The 14,490-nt window shown below is 40.4% G+C and overlaps 1 protein-coding gene across 5 annotated transcripts in view; it reads left to right on the top strand.

Moving 5' to 3' along the window:
• The window catches only part of STARD9 (StAR related lipid transfer domain containing 9), an 89,789-nt gene that overhangs the window by 69,959 nt on the left and 5,340 nt on the right, over positions 1 to 14,490 (top strand). For all 5 annotated transcript variants that reach the window (XM_072338997.1, XM_072338996.1, XM_072338999.1 and 2 more), the window contains 4 exons: positions 83 to 11,128; positions 11,895 to 12,092; positions 12,776 to 12,959; positions 14,198 to 14,344. In XM_072338997.1, coding sequence (XP_072195098.1) covers positions 83 to 11,128; positions 11,895 to 12,092; positions 12,776 to 12,959; positions 14,198 to 14,344 — 11,575 coding nt within the window. The remainder of the gene's footprint in view (positions 1 to 82; positions 11,129 to 11,894; positions 12,093 to 12,775; positions 12,960 to 14,197; positions 14,345 to 14,490) is intronic.

The raw sequence follows: 14,490 nt of genomic DNA, 5'->3' as shown, positions 1-14,490 counted from the left end.
ACTGCTAGATGCTGCTAATACGGAAACATTAAGCATGTTATTTAAGCAAGTATTGAGCTTTATTTCTTCTTTATTTCCACAGCTGCTTGTTGAATGGGGAAACAATCTCAAAGTTATCTACCTCGTCAAATATTGATCAATGCTCTGAAGGCAATACACCAGGGAAGCTTTCATCTGTGGAGTACTGTTACAGAAAACTTAAAGACTTTTGCAGGAGCGATGACCTTAATGATGAAAAAGGTATCTCCTTTTTAGTACAGATGCATCTATCTGAAAAACAAAAAGTATCTTCATTTGGAAATAAAAAAGGAGCAGAAAGGGACTCTAATGATTCAGCTGTCATGGCTCATATCGATAAAAATGATCAAAAAATGGAAAAGTTGGGTGACAGCCCAGGGCAGGCTGGATGTCAAAAACAGACCTCTAAAGGCTCCTCTCCTGATCACTGTAAGGAGAAAAATGAGCCTGAAACCTTTATTACAGGGACAAGAATGACAAAAACAAAGGTGCTAGGAGATTTAAACCTGCCTGCAAATAGCTATCTAGAACAAAACAGAGCTCAGGTATCCAATAAAAAGACTAGAATGGATATCAATGCAAAAGGCCATAGTTCTTCCCCAGAAAACGTTGTTAACAAAATGAAGAAAGCAGTAGTTTATGGAAACCTGCCATCCGCGCATCCAAACCAAGCAGCCAAGAATTTGAAGACAGAGCCCACCTCAGTCTTACAAAATCAAGAGAACTCATCAGTGGAACATCAAGAATTTCTGATGGTGGCAACATCAGTAGGAAATCTCACTAAGATGAACACACAGGCACCTCTCTCTTATGTAGAAAAAAAATGGCATAGTGCTGAGCTGTTAAGTGCTGGAATCTCTAAAACAGCCACAGATGTGCTTGGGAACTGGCAAGAAGACGAGGAAAATGAGATTTCTGATACTGACAGTACCTACTCTGTAGATTCACTCTCCTGCGCTTATGCAAAAGCTTTCACAGAGAAGCTGAAGCAAGATGATTTCCACAGAAATAAATGTCTTGCCAACCCAGAAGATTCTGAGAGTGATGACAGTCAAATGTCACAAGATTCTCTGGTAGAAAAGGAAAATAAAGCCAAAAGGCAAAATAAAAGCCAATTTCAGAAATTAAAGGCCCACCGCCAGCCAGCTAAGCTTTACAAAAGCAGATCTGAACACCGTGTTTCATCTTTAGTGACATCGCACGCAGCGCGTAGGAGACTGGGAGAGGCTGAAAGAAGCTTTTCTCTGGACAGCTTGGGTGATGGTGAAGAGGTGCCAACAGAAGATCCAATAGAAGAATCCAAATCTGATTCATCTGATGAAGTCCCAGCAGAGATTTTTTGGAAGTTACAAACTCCGAGACCACCAACTGTACAGACTGAGGAAGACCACGAGTCCAAGATCTGCAGCAGAGATACAGAAGGGACAAATTACAATCTGAAGCTGACTAGTTCCTTCTATTTGGACACTAAGCAACAGCCTGCTTCCAATACTGCTTGCGAGCAGTTTCTGAAGGATGCAGAGGTCTCTTTTGCAGCACAAGAAAGGTCATTTGATAGAAGACTTTATTATGCAAGTGGGAATCCTTTGCTTACAACTGATGCTTGGTCATCCTATGACTCAAAGGTTGAAATCAGCAGCCCCAGAATAACAGCACCTTCTTCCCACGAGCATCTAGAATTTCAAGATGCTCATTTCTATTCTTTGAGCAAACCAATGGGTTGGCTGAAGAAAGACGATCTAAAGCAGTCAGCTGCTGAAGTTTCTTTTGTTTCTGGCTCTAAACAGATACACAGCATTACTCGTTTATCACTTGGTATAAAAGAAATAAACACAAGTTTCTCCTCTGACACATCAGAAGTACCTTTACCTGAAACAACAGCTGCAAACAGAGGTTTTGAGAGTGAGGAATGTACAAACGCAGATGAAACTTCCTCCTTGGAATCTCAAGACATAACATCCACATTTGTAAGTTCAGTAGGACCAAGCTCTTCTTTCATTCATATTTCAGTAAAACCTGATTATTATGAGCATTCAAGGACAAATCATCCTGAACAAGAACAAATAAATGAATCATCCACTTACAGGTCTACCGCAGAATGTACACAAGCGTTCAGCTGTTTGGAAAACTCCACTGCAGAATGCTTGTCACCAATACCCAGAAAAGAGGAGGATTCTCTCCCTAAAACTCACCCAGAACCACTAAAAGATCACAAACTGGAAACGCCACCTTTTGTTTCTGTGTTGCCTGTGCACATTTTGGAGCAGAGAAACAGCTGTGTAAAAGCAGATTTAGAAGACAGTGTCCTCAGAACTATTGATAAAGATGACCTAGATGATGACTGCAATAACTCAATGATAGAATCAAAGATGACAGATTCAGACACTGGCAGTACATCTGTCGGTGCATCTGCTGCTGGATTCTCTACAGAACTTGCCTATAATGTAGTCTCAGCACAGGCTTCAGCAGTACAACAAGTACATTTTGGAAACTGTGTGCAGCTTTTTCCAAGAAGGGAAGCACCAACATGTTGTGATGAAAGTTTTTTTCTCAATGACTTAACAAATAAGAAGTGCTCCCCAGGAAGCACTCATGAGCATCAGGTATTGGCTGGACAAGGAGCAAAATCAGCTGTTGTGCAAGGTCTCCTCAGATCTAGGGAGAGTAACATGGAAGCAATGCAAGATACAGATTATGAACAAATACCTGCAGAAGCAGCAACTGAAAACACAGATTTTTCCTCACAGAAGATAACATATAAATGTAACCCTTTAGTTATTGCTTACAGTGCAACACCAATAGAGATGTGTGAAAAAGAGAAAATCTGTATGGAAACAAGCACAGATAGCCTATCAGAGATTGTGTCAGAGGAGCCTTCACTCACAGAGAAAGATGAACACAAACCAAAGGATGAAGACTTGTCTTCGTTAAATCATTATGAATTTAAAAGCAAACCTTTTTCAAACAACTACTCCTATGGGTGTTCACTAGCAGACGGTCCTGTAAGTTGCCTGTCCCAGCACATGTCAGAAAATTCTACATTGTGTGTTGACAACGTAAGAGAAGAAAGCAGTGAAAGCAAAGAACACAGTATGCTGAATTTTCAGGTTGTAGATCAGAAAGAGTTTTCATCCAAATGTAAGAACCTACTGGTAAATGAAGTAAGTTATCTCACAGTGAATGTTAATGGTCAGGACACTGAGTCCTTCCCTGCTGCTGTTTGTGAGAACACAGGTGATTTGCTCCCAGAATCCAATTCAAGCATATTTTACAAAACTTCAGCAAAAGCTAATTTTTTTCAAAGTGCATCTGAGACTGAACATTATGATATGCTATTAGAGCATGTTACAATAGTGAAAGGAGATTGTGATGCTACATCTAATCATGCTGAGGAAGCCAGGGCCACAAAAGGTTGTTCTGTCATACATTCCAACTGTCTTTGTACGACATGCTCCTCAGCATCAACAGGGGAGAAGAACAATATGTGTAAGATGACTGACAGTTCTGTGGAATCTGATGCAACCATTCTCTTGGAAACAGAAACAAAGAATAAATTCTTAACTGAAGCAAGAGAAGAGAAAGAAGCCCTTTTTGAAAGTGATTGTCCAGAGGACATTTTGCTTGTTGAAGATCACTTTAACTCAGAATTGGGAAGAGTATTTGAATACAACACAGATACACTAGGTACTGTTTCTCAAGAGGAGAGTCTGTGTATAGATAAGGAATCCAAGTTTTTAAGAAACCCAGAAGCTGATCCAGAAGAAACTGTGGTTCCTAATCAGAATACAAAAGCAAACGCTGAAGAAGTTAAGAAGTTAACACCGTTGAAGTTAAACAATCGCACAAACAACCCAGAAAAAAATGGAGTGGAAATGAAATCAATAGGGATAGAAAGTGTACCTGACTACCCAGTAACCAAAGTCCAAAGTGTAACTGCAGATAGGAGTGGTGAGAATTTTAAAGGCCTCGATCTATCTCAGAATCCAAAAAAAACCATTGATATTGTAGAAGTTCAGTGTGAGTTTTATACAGATCTGCACCTCACACCTGAAGAGGCAGAGGAAGATGAATTACAGGTAGTTGGCACCAGTGTAGAACACACTCAGGAGTCGAAAGCACTCGTACACTCTGATAGCTTTTTCCAAAAAGAGGAAAGTGAGGAAATAATCGGTGTTTATTCACCAGAGCTTTCTGTTTCTCTCCAAAGCTCGCCTTCAGCTATGCATTCCCACAGAATAGATTTTACTCCGAATGCTCAAGGCTTACCTGATGCTTGTGAAGGGCTTTTGCAGATGAACAGAACAAGAGAAAATGTGTTTAATACAGAGGATATAGATACAATGGAACTAACCACAGACAGGCAAGGAAATATTTTAGAAAAAACTGAAGAAAAAATAGATTCTAGCAATTTAACTGAACGTTACATGCCGCATTGTTTGCCCCATGAAGACTCCGACCAGGAAAACAAGGTTAATGTGTGTGAAGTGACTGGGTGCGAAGAACAAGTCACCACGACAAACACAGAGGGAATGGTTATTACGAATCAAGAAGACATACACACAGATGAAAACGTTCTATTTACTGAAGAATCTCCAGCTCTGCATCAGGTGCACTGTAACAGGGGTGACAAAGAGGAAATTTTAAACCAGTTCAAGATCCCTGAAAGATACCTTACACCTTCAGGACTAGGAGAGAATACACTGTCAGTAGATGATTCACAATACCACAGTCCTCTTGAAATGAATGAAGATGGTGACTCAGAGGACTCTACAGATACAAGAAATACAGCTATGGAAGATATCGATGTGTATGAATATTCAGTTGATGACAACATTAGTAATGACCAATACAGACTTGAAGAAGAATCTAAAAGTCTCCATGTTAAAGAGAACAGCCATGTGTATATGAGTTGTTCAACACAATATCCTGAGCATATTGCTTCAGAAAACGTAAGCGTTGTTAGAAGACCTGAGATTTGTGGACAGGGTGCTATAGGGTCAAGAATTGTTGACGAGAAAGCACATTTGAATGCAGTGGGCAAAACAGAGGAGCAGATGTTTTTAGATAACAGAGAGGAGGTAGAACTGATTGTTCTACAAAGCCTGAATGAATTATTCCCTGAAAGCAAAGACAGCTGTCATGATGACAACAGATTAAATGAAATCTTAAGAGGAAGCCAGTGGGTGTCTACTAGCTTTTCTACAAATAATGGAGATAGCAGCAAACAGCAAAATTCAGCAGCAACTCTGAGGTCTACAAAAAACATCCAAGAAAGTTCAGTTAAAGACTCCCTGTGTCCATCTGTAAATCACCTTTTATGTCTTGAAGTAAGTGGTAATTCCCAACTTGTTCAAGATGTTCCCACTGCTCTGAAAAGTCACACAAAACCATCAAATGGCAATGCTGGAACTGAAGCTGTTCTTCTGTACTATGAAACATTAATGGAGAATGAGGCCTCCATTGGTACGCTTGTTAAAACCATCAACAAAGAGGGAGACAGCAAAGCTCATTCCGATAAAATTCAAAGTAAAAATGAAGCTTTCCTGCAAAACAGGACCACAAAAGACAGAGAGGAGGAAGACCTTTTTGTATTTAGAAATGATTGTTCTGCATCTGGGCAACCTGTCAATGAGAACAGCTTTTCTTTGCTCTGTGAAGTGGGCAGTCATGAACCTGAAATGGTTGAGCTTAAGCAAGGGGCAGAAGGAAATTCATTTTCCTCAGAATCAGACTCTTCTGAAGATATAATTGAGGACATTAACTCACATGAAGAACAAAGTGTAGATTTAATGATTAACAAAATATCGAAAGACTGCTTTAATTCCACAGAAAGAAAAGGTCAAGAGGAAAGAGATACCGTAATGCCTGACGAGCTGCTCTTCAATAATTCAAGCCTGCTTTCTTCTTCAGAGAAAGAAGCAAGGGAAGACATGGGGGAGAAAACAAGACATTCTTTACAGGAAATCACTTCTCAAAATGTACTTCAAAACATTAACACAGCTGAGACAGAACTTCAATCAGGAAGTTCATCACAATGTGATAACAAAGAGAAATGCTTAAACACACATTATACTCTAACAAGCAGTAATAATGACAATGCAAGGTTTCCTGATGTCAGGATATGCCAGGGTGAACCAAGACATTATCAGGGACATGAGACTTCCAAAGATTGCTGTGTAGACTATCCAGAGATTATTGTTTCTGAGAACACTTCGATCCTTTCAGCAAGGCTTCCAGATTACAAGAGGAAGTCTTGTACTCCTGAACATTCTGCTGGTCTCCTGAATAGCCCAAGATCATTTGCAAATGATCTGATTGACAGCAGTGGAGAGAAATGTAAAAATGACGCTGTTCTCTCTGAAGAAACAAAATACTTTGAAAGTGAATCAACTATTTTAAGTGCTTTTTCTGATGTTTCACAAAATGGAGATGAAGAGGATGACAGTTCTGCAGTTACAGAGGCTACAAATGCTCAGAGTGATAAAATCCCTGAAGAAGCTGTGGGAACTGATCAAGAAGGGAAAATAATTCGAGATTCTTTCCAGAATTGCGATGATACTCAAGAAAATAAAATGCCCGAATACTTGGAACACTACAGTAACATTTTTAGTGTGACTCTACCAGAATCAGGAGTGGCTGTTTTTCAAAGCTTAGGAAAGGCTGGCAGTAAAGAATCAAAGTGTGCTCCATCCTACTTTGCAGAAAATACCCCAAGTGATATACTGCTTCAGAGCTCCAAAAACGTAAGCGTTTTCAACACTTGTTTACTTGACGACTCAAAATCTCCAACAGTTAGTCAGCTTGAAGTCTCACTTCAAGACACCTCTTTGACTGAGCAGGCATTGTCTGGTTCTGCTGATCTGCACTCAGTGAAAGAAGATTTTCCTCAAGCGTTCTCAGAAGTTAACCACCCATCCATGAGAGCATTTTCAGAATCTTCTCCAATTTCAGATATAAACCATGGTGAAACTGGCACGTGTGACAGATCACACACAAGTATATTAAAACATTCTCCGCTTGCTGTTTTACAAATGCAAGACACTCAGTCTGATAAGTCTGTGGTATTTGATGAGCCAGTACATGCTTCAGGAATTATTTTACTTTCTCTTGCAAAAGCAAACAAGCATTACCCAGTATCAGACACAAACTCTGCTTCATATGAGAATTCTGCTGTAGATGTGGAACCTGTTTATGGAAGTAACTGTCAGCAAGTTGACAATGATACTGAATTTGATCAACACCACTGGAGTAAAGTTTCAGCACAGAAAGCTTGCACACAACATGCGGAGAAAGTGCCAGATGATAGTGAATCTCTGGTATTGTCATCAATACCTCTTTGGGATACTGGAAGGTCGGTTCTGGTTAAAGAGGGACAAATGAGAAAAATGCTTAACAGGAACGAGGAAGAACTGCATTCAAGTACTGAGACTGAACATCTTGCAGTAAAGAAAAAGCAAGGAAAAACAGTAGATAAAGAACATCTTGAACAGCAAACCAAAGTGTCTTCAATTTTGACAAATGAATTAGCAGTCCCAGAGGTGTTGGAACAGCTGTATTCAGGAGATGTTAATGTGGATCCTGAACACACCTATGATTCATTTGGTCCAGCATGTCCCACAAACAGCGCAAGTACTGATCCTGGACAACTGTATCACAGTGCTTTAGGTCTTGAAAAACGTTCTGCGGATCTGCAAGGCAATTGTCAATATGTGCCTATGGGTGATGATGATGCAGGTAGAACAAACACAGGTGATAGAAAAGAGATTTTACATTACAAAAATAATACAGGTTCCAATATTCAAGCTGACTGTTTTTCAACAAGAACAGATGATATAATGGGATCAGAAAGACTGAAATTTTCTTTAATGAATAATGAAAGCACCCCCTTAAAATTTTTACCAACAAACCATGGTTTGCCTTCCCAAGAATCCAAACTGGTGGAATTCAGGAGCAGAAGGCCATGTTCTATGACGCATAGTACAAAGAACTGTAAAACTGAACACAGACCTTATCTACAAAGTCATAGACTATCAGCCCCAGCCTTAGCTGTGCTTTCTGATTTAGATGATACTTTCAAAGCTTCATCTCTGGCAGATTCCTTGTTATATTCCGCATCTAGATCACTACAGGATTTAAATATGAGCGTGGAGCCTCCATCACCAACAGAAGATGATCTTCATGTAATTGAAAGACTTTCAAAGCAAGAATCAAAGAACATTCTGCAGGTTAAATCGAAACCCAGATTCCAGCAAAGAATGACACAAACGAAGAAGATTGCAAACTGTGACCCAAAAAATTTACAAAATTATGCAGCAAGAATACAAGGCAACCAGTCCTTAAAAGACAGTGCTGTTCATTCTCCATCATCTGTACTGCCCACATCTCACAGTTCAGTGGGTGTGAAAGAAAATATCCATTCAAAGAGCAGTTCTGTAGCTCAGTGTAGTGAAGGAAGAGTTGAAGAAGCTGGGTACCAGCCAGGAACTGAGTTATTTTTGCAAGACAGCAAAGATGCAATGCATTTTAGTTCAAGTGATATCAACCCATATATTCATCCATGGCAGCAAGAAGAATCATGCAAGATTGGCTGGAAGCAGTATGTTTTTGGAAGTGCAAGTGATGTCTCTTGCCATCAAATGCCTTTAAACCTGGATAATCGTAAAGTTACTAGATGTTCTAGTGTGGACAATGGATTGAATTCTCAAAATTCTCCTTTTCACTCTCATCTCAGTACATATGCTACAGCAAAAGTTTTATCAAGCACTTTAAGCAGCATTGAAGGTCTTCAAGGATGGGACAATACCAGACCAGGCTCTGAATCCACATACTCAAGTGACAGTAACAAGCGGTACAGCAATGCGTCCATTGAAACACTGGAAACTAATCCAGAAAATGAAGCTGCTAAACATAAGAATCCTTCTGCACATCCTGGTAACTCTTCAGTGCAGGTTGATGAAATTGTATTGTTATACCCATCTGAGTTGGAAAGGTCTTCCAAAAAATCACCGGGGATTACCTGTGAGCAGGGAACACAAACAGTGGCTACCGCAAGGTATAAAAGGCAGAGAAGACATCAGAGGAGCTACACAGATGTTTCTGCAAGAAGGCTGGAAACGAACAGGGATCTATTTCAGCAACATTCTTCCTGGACAAGCATGCAGAATCTGTCCATGCATCTGTCACAGCTTATTCAGAACACTTCGGAGCTGCTGGGAAACCTCTCCCAACAAAATATTATAGATAACGAACAGAGTATCAAAATCTACCAAAGAAGAACTGAAGAGGGTGCAAAAGCTACTGGTACTAGATCAGATAGCTGCACTCAGACTACAGCAGATATAGGCACTCAAACTGAGATTTTGGAAGAATCTCAAAGCAAAAATGAAGAAAAACAAGTGCAGACAAAATCGGAAAATGAATTGAGGCCAGCTAAAGCAGTAAACTGTGATTTCAGTGCAGATACAGCAGATAAGGTACCCAAAAGGAAGGAGAAAACATTCTCTCTGGAAGAAAGACCACAAGAAGGAGCTGAGATGAGAAATCTGGGCAACACTGACTTCCATGACAGCCTTGACAGCATTTTGGAAGATTCCTTTATGTGCCTGCCTCTCTTACACAGAACCTCCACCTTAGACTTTCAAAAACCAACGTTAAATGCACAGCAGCATATTGCCCCTGCTAGTGCCAGAGTTTCATCCATCACATCCTCTTCAGTGAGTTCAGGGCAAGATGATTCTTCATGCACTGTAGTTAGCAGCCCTACTATTAGCACTTTTCAATCTCCATCATCTTATGCTCAGGATAAAAGAAGTGTCAATGAGCTAGAGGTTCCAGCAGAAAGAAAACTTCGTTACAAAAACACTCTGTTGGTGGATAGGGCCTCTTCCCCTATTCTTACTCTTAGTGCTAGTCCCAAAAGCCAGAATGCCTTTAGTAAGCCTTTTTGCCCTATTAAGGAACCCTTGGGGTATTCCAGTGATGCTTCAAACCCCCTTCACAGTCAGAGAAAGCAAAGATCAGGTCCACACTCTGGCATGGAACCTCACGTGGACAGTTTTTCACAGACTGAAACAGACAGCGAATGCAGCGTTACTAGAGACAGCAGGGGCACAAGAAATGCACCTGGAAGTTTCTTAGATAAAAAAGCAGCCAAAAAGCTTTTAGGAAATGATGATTCAAAAGCTGTGGAACAACAGCACAGGCTCACTGTTGGCACACACACTACAATTTGTGCAAAACGACTGTACCACTCCAGCAGCACATTAGAGGTCTCTGGCCGCACAGAGTTTTTAACAGATGATGTTAGAGACCCCAGTCCGTTGGCACATTCACTTCATTGTATGTATGTCACAGGGAGAGGAAGATCTGTGCTTGGGGGAATCGGACATGAGAATTATGTTGGGAATTCTGATACTGCTCTGACTCACAACCACTCACCACCAGATTCTGACTTACTTTTTAATCCAAAACATAGTGCCACTTGTTCAAGTCAGGCAAATGTTAACCAGTCCTCAGAACCTCTGGCAGGAGCAGCTTCTCTACAATTTCATGATCTGTGGAAAAATGAAAACAGTTGCTCTCTTCTGTCTGATGTGAGTGATGCGCAGATTTCCTTACAAAATGACAACACAAATTCTATCACTGAAACTGAATGCGACACTGAAATTCCTCTGAAGAAAAGTACTACTTCAGTGAAGCCTTACAGGCCGCGGAGCTACAGTCTTCGTGACTTACCCATACACAACAAGTTTAGCAACTGGTGTGGTGTTAAGGGCAGTCCTCCACCTTCATCACTCAGCTTGAGTGGCAGTGCAACTGATCTGCACAGCCAGGCAGAAAGCAAGCCTGGAAGCCAACAAACAGTAGAAATTGAAGGGAAATCCCAGCTTTGGGGCAGCAGAAGCAGAGAGATTGAGAGACTTCAGAGAGAGCGTGCTCAGATCATGTCTGGCATACACCTGGATCTGCACCAGCATCCCCTTACTGTGGAACTGACTGAGGCAAAGCTGAACTATGGCATCGGTGAAACGGACGCGCTGCTGAGGGTTCTGCAGAGCGGAACTGCAGACGACCTGATGGCGGTTCCAGTAAAGCAGCAGCTCTATGAGAGGTAAATTCCTTGAAGTTGTTCTGTATTAAGTATTTTGAATAGACTTCACATACAGCTTCATACAGTGTACATAAAGAGCACTTAATCGCTTAGTCATGCTGAATGAACAGTATGTGAAAACATTACAGTTATATAGTTAAATAATAATTTAGGAGAAAATTTTGGGGTTATTTAAGGAAATGTGGGTAACAGTAGGATTTACTGTAATTCAGATTTGGTGTCACCTCACTCTTACAACTTCTGGTCACTATGAAAGTGATCAAGTGTTGCCTGGTGACCATGACAGTGTATTTATTTCAATAATTTGCTGTGGCATAAAAATAATCCGTGCATCTTGATTAAGAATTTCATACTTCTCTGAATAAATGCTGCCATAGGACTATTGGGGAAAAAAAAGAAAACAACCCTACAGTGATGCCATTCCAAATTAATTAGGAAAAAAAACTACCCTAAATTCTAGTAGGTGGATAATCCAACTGTTTGGGAAGTTGCTGTAACTAGAATGGTTAGGAGGAGCTGTGTTCATCTCCTTCCTCAGTTTTCCCTTTCAAAAGCAGCAGAATTTTATAATTAAAATTCTTTACCTGTCAGTGCGTGACTGAAAAGGGTGTTTGCAGGGGAAATACATTTTATTACATTCTTTGATTTTTCATACTACAAAGCTACCTAATATTTAAGACTTAAAATTTTAAAGGCTAAAAAACAACCTCAGAAAATGTAGCTTTGCAAGGTGCATTTTGTCACTTTACTTGTGCTTCCCTGACAGACACATGAGGACTATTGAGACCCTAAGGAAGGAGAGAGAAAAAAGGCTGCAGAGATACCACAGGAGCCGAAGTTTGAGTCCTCAGAAGCATCTGAGTCTGTTGCAGACCCTGGATGCAAGTCACAGGGATCTGGACCTCCCTAGCAGGCGCCGAGAATATCTGCAACAGCTGAGAAGAGATGTGGTGGAAAATACCAGGTAGGGTTTCAAACCCTCACTCTTCACCCAGTGATCATTATGTGTTCACTATGGGTGTATGTTAATGGCTTTTGTTGACACTCATGGCAGAATGCTTAACTGTCTCAGGATAAACATGTACCTGATTGTAGGAAACATTCATTAAAATCTTCTGTCTAGTTTCAGTTCATAACCAGCACCTGCTTTATGTACATATGCCAAAGATTGAGTCTTGACTGATTTGTCATCTTGCTTCATCTCTAACTTGTAAGTCACGGCAAATAGTTTTTCATATTAAATATCAATGAAGTTCTGCAGAAGCCTCTATCATTTTAGATTGTGTTTTCTCATCCCCTAAATGGTTTCTGCTTCCTTTGCAGTTGGGCAGGAGGCAGCATTTTCCCAACACACAGTTACTTTGTGGGTGTTATGCCAAAGCCATAACCCTAAGTCTTACAAAGCTTAGAAACTGGAGCAATTGCTGGAGTAATCTCAGTGGTCAACTGCACTCAGTGCAAATCATTTTCCAAGATTAATGCTAGTACAGCCTTTAGTGAGCAAAGGGAGACTTGTTGGTTTTCTTTTATTGCTGTTCTGGCAAATTGTCCTGTTCCATGTTGCCAGAAGGCTTTCTCAAGGCATTCCATGAGGTGACCTAATTTCAAGTAAGTATGCATGTTTTACCCGCTTACCTATCCCTACAGAGTTCAAGAACCAAAAAGAAGAAGCATTCAGCACCCTTCAGAGATTGAACTGATGCTTAGAGATTATCAGAAGGCACGAGAGGAAACCAAAACTGAAATTGCACGAGCGAGGGACAAACTTCGGGAGAGAGCTGAGCAAGAGAAAAGACGTATAAGGGAGCAAATATTTGCTCAGTTACAGAAGGTGAGCATTACAGAGGAAGCTGTTCTCCATTACTCACATTGATGCATTTTTTAAATAAACTCCCATAGCTCAGCAATTTTCCTGTCTGATGTAATGCATAGAAAAAGAAATACTGAAATGCAAATTTGGGCTTAAAAAATATCCCCAGTATTAGTATTACTGAGATTGATAACTCTTATCTTACTCATGCTTCTGAACTACATCTTCCTGGAGCTATTTCTTGAGCACGTTATTTGTGCATGAAAATTCTGTTTTCACTTCGGATCAAGCTTACAGAGCCATCCTGCTGGGAACACACCCAATGTTTGGAAAAGTTTTGTTCAAGTGAATAAGTTTATTCCAGTATTTCAGCACGGACTTAAGCAGGAAGGCCTTGATCTATTTCTTTATTTTACTTCTTATTAGACTGTCCTGTGTGTGCATGTTTTGTTTTAACTTCTGCACTCTGTTACCTATCTTGCACTATCTGAGTGGGCCTTGTCCTGTATTTGAGGACAATACCTTGCTGGAAATTACACATTCTGTCTGGTCTCTCACAGCACTTCATGTGCTAATCTTTGTCACAGCCTGACAATGCAGCTTTAATTAGAACAGAAGCCTTCCTCTCATAGGTGGTAAACTGTCATTTCATTGCTCTCTGCCCTGCAAGGCACCTAGAAATCAGGCATCTCCACTGGGTGACTGGTTCTTACCACATCTGCTTCCATATTTGTCTTGTGAAACTTCAGCTGAGTTGGAAACCAAATATTTGAATCTTGAAGTTCTCAATATTTTCTCATGTAAATTTTATTTCATCTTCTGGGCCGGCACTGAGCTGCAGTAATATCTTCAGTGTAACAATTAAATTTGACCAATAATTTTAAGCTCAAGAATTAGGCAAAAAAAAAATAACAAATGGGACTGACAAAAGTTGTTTTTTGTTTTTTTAGAACTTCCTTTCCCCCTTAAGATGTCCAGGAATTGGTTTGAAAGCCTGCATTCTTGTAGCAAAGGAACAATGTCAGAAGCTGCAGTTATCCAGATTTTCCTAGACTGATGCACTGATTTGCTTACGTAATCTTACAGTTTCAAATGAGCTTGCTTATTAAATACCTTTTGTATGAAGCAAAAAGCAACAGCTTTTGTCCACACTCCTTGAAAGAAAATGGACTTCACGTTATTCCTCTGTCATTTTCCGGTGCTGTTACTGATTTGACTAAGTGCTGTACAAGTTTGTGATGCTCTGATCTCTATTACAGGAGGAAGCAAGGCTGAAGACTCTTGCTAGTACAAGCACCTTATGTACAGAATCCAGCCTCAGCCTATCCTCTGGCCCAACATCAGGTTACAACAGCAGCAATACTGCTACATACACTGCAAGTAAACTCAGCAGCTGGGAAGGGCAGGTGAGAAACAACTGGCTTGCAAAACCAATGTCCCCTAATGCTTTAACAGTAACAGAGAGATAACGGGGACAGAAACCTCGTTCTACGTGGTTTATATTCTGTCACAGCTATCAAACAGGACAAGTTTATGTCACTAATGCACAGGC

This window comes from Excalfactoria chinensis, chromosome 5 (assembly GCF_039878825.1).
Source record: "Excalfactoria chinensis isolate bCotChi1 chromosome 5, bCotChi1.hap2, whole genome shotgun sequence".
NCBI lineage: Eukaryota > Metazoa > Chordata > Aves > Galliformes > Phasianidae > Excalfactoria > Excalfactoria chinensis.
This window is presented reverse-complemented; position numbering and strand designations above follow the sequence as displayed.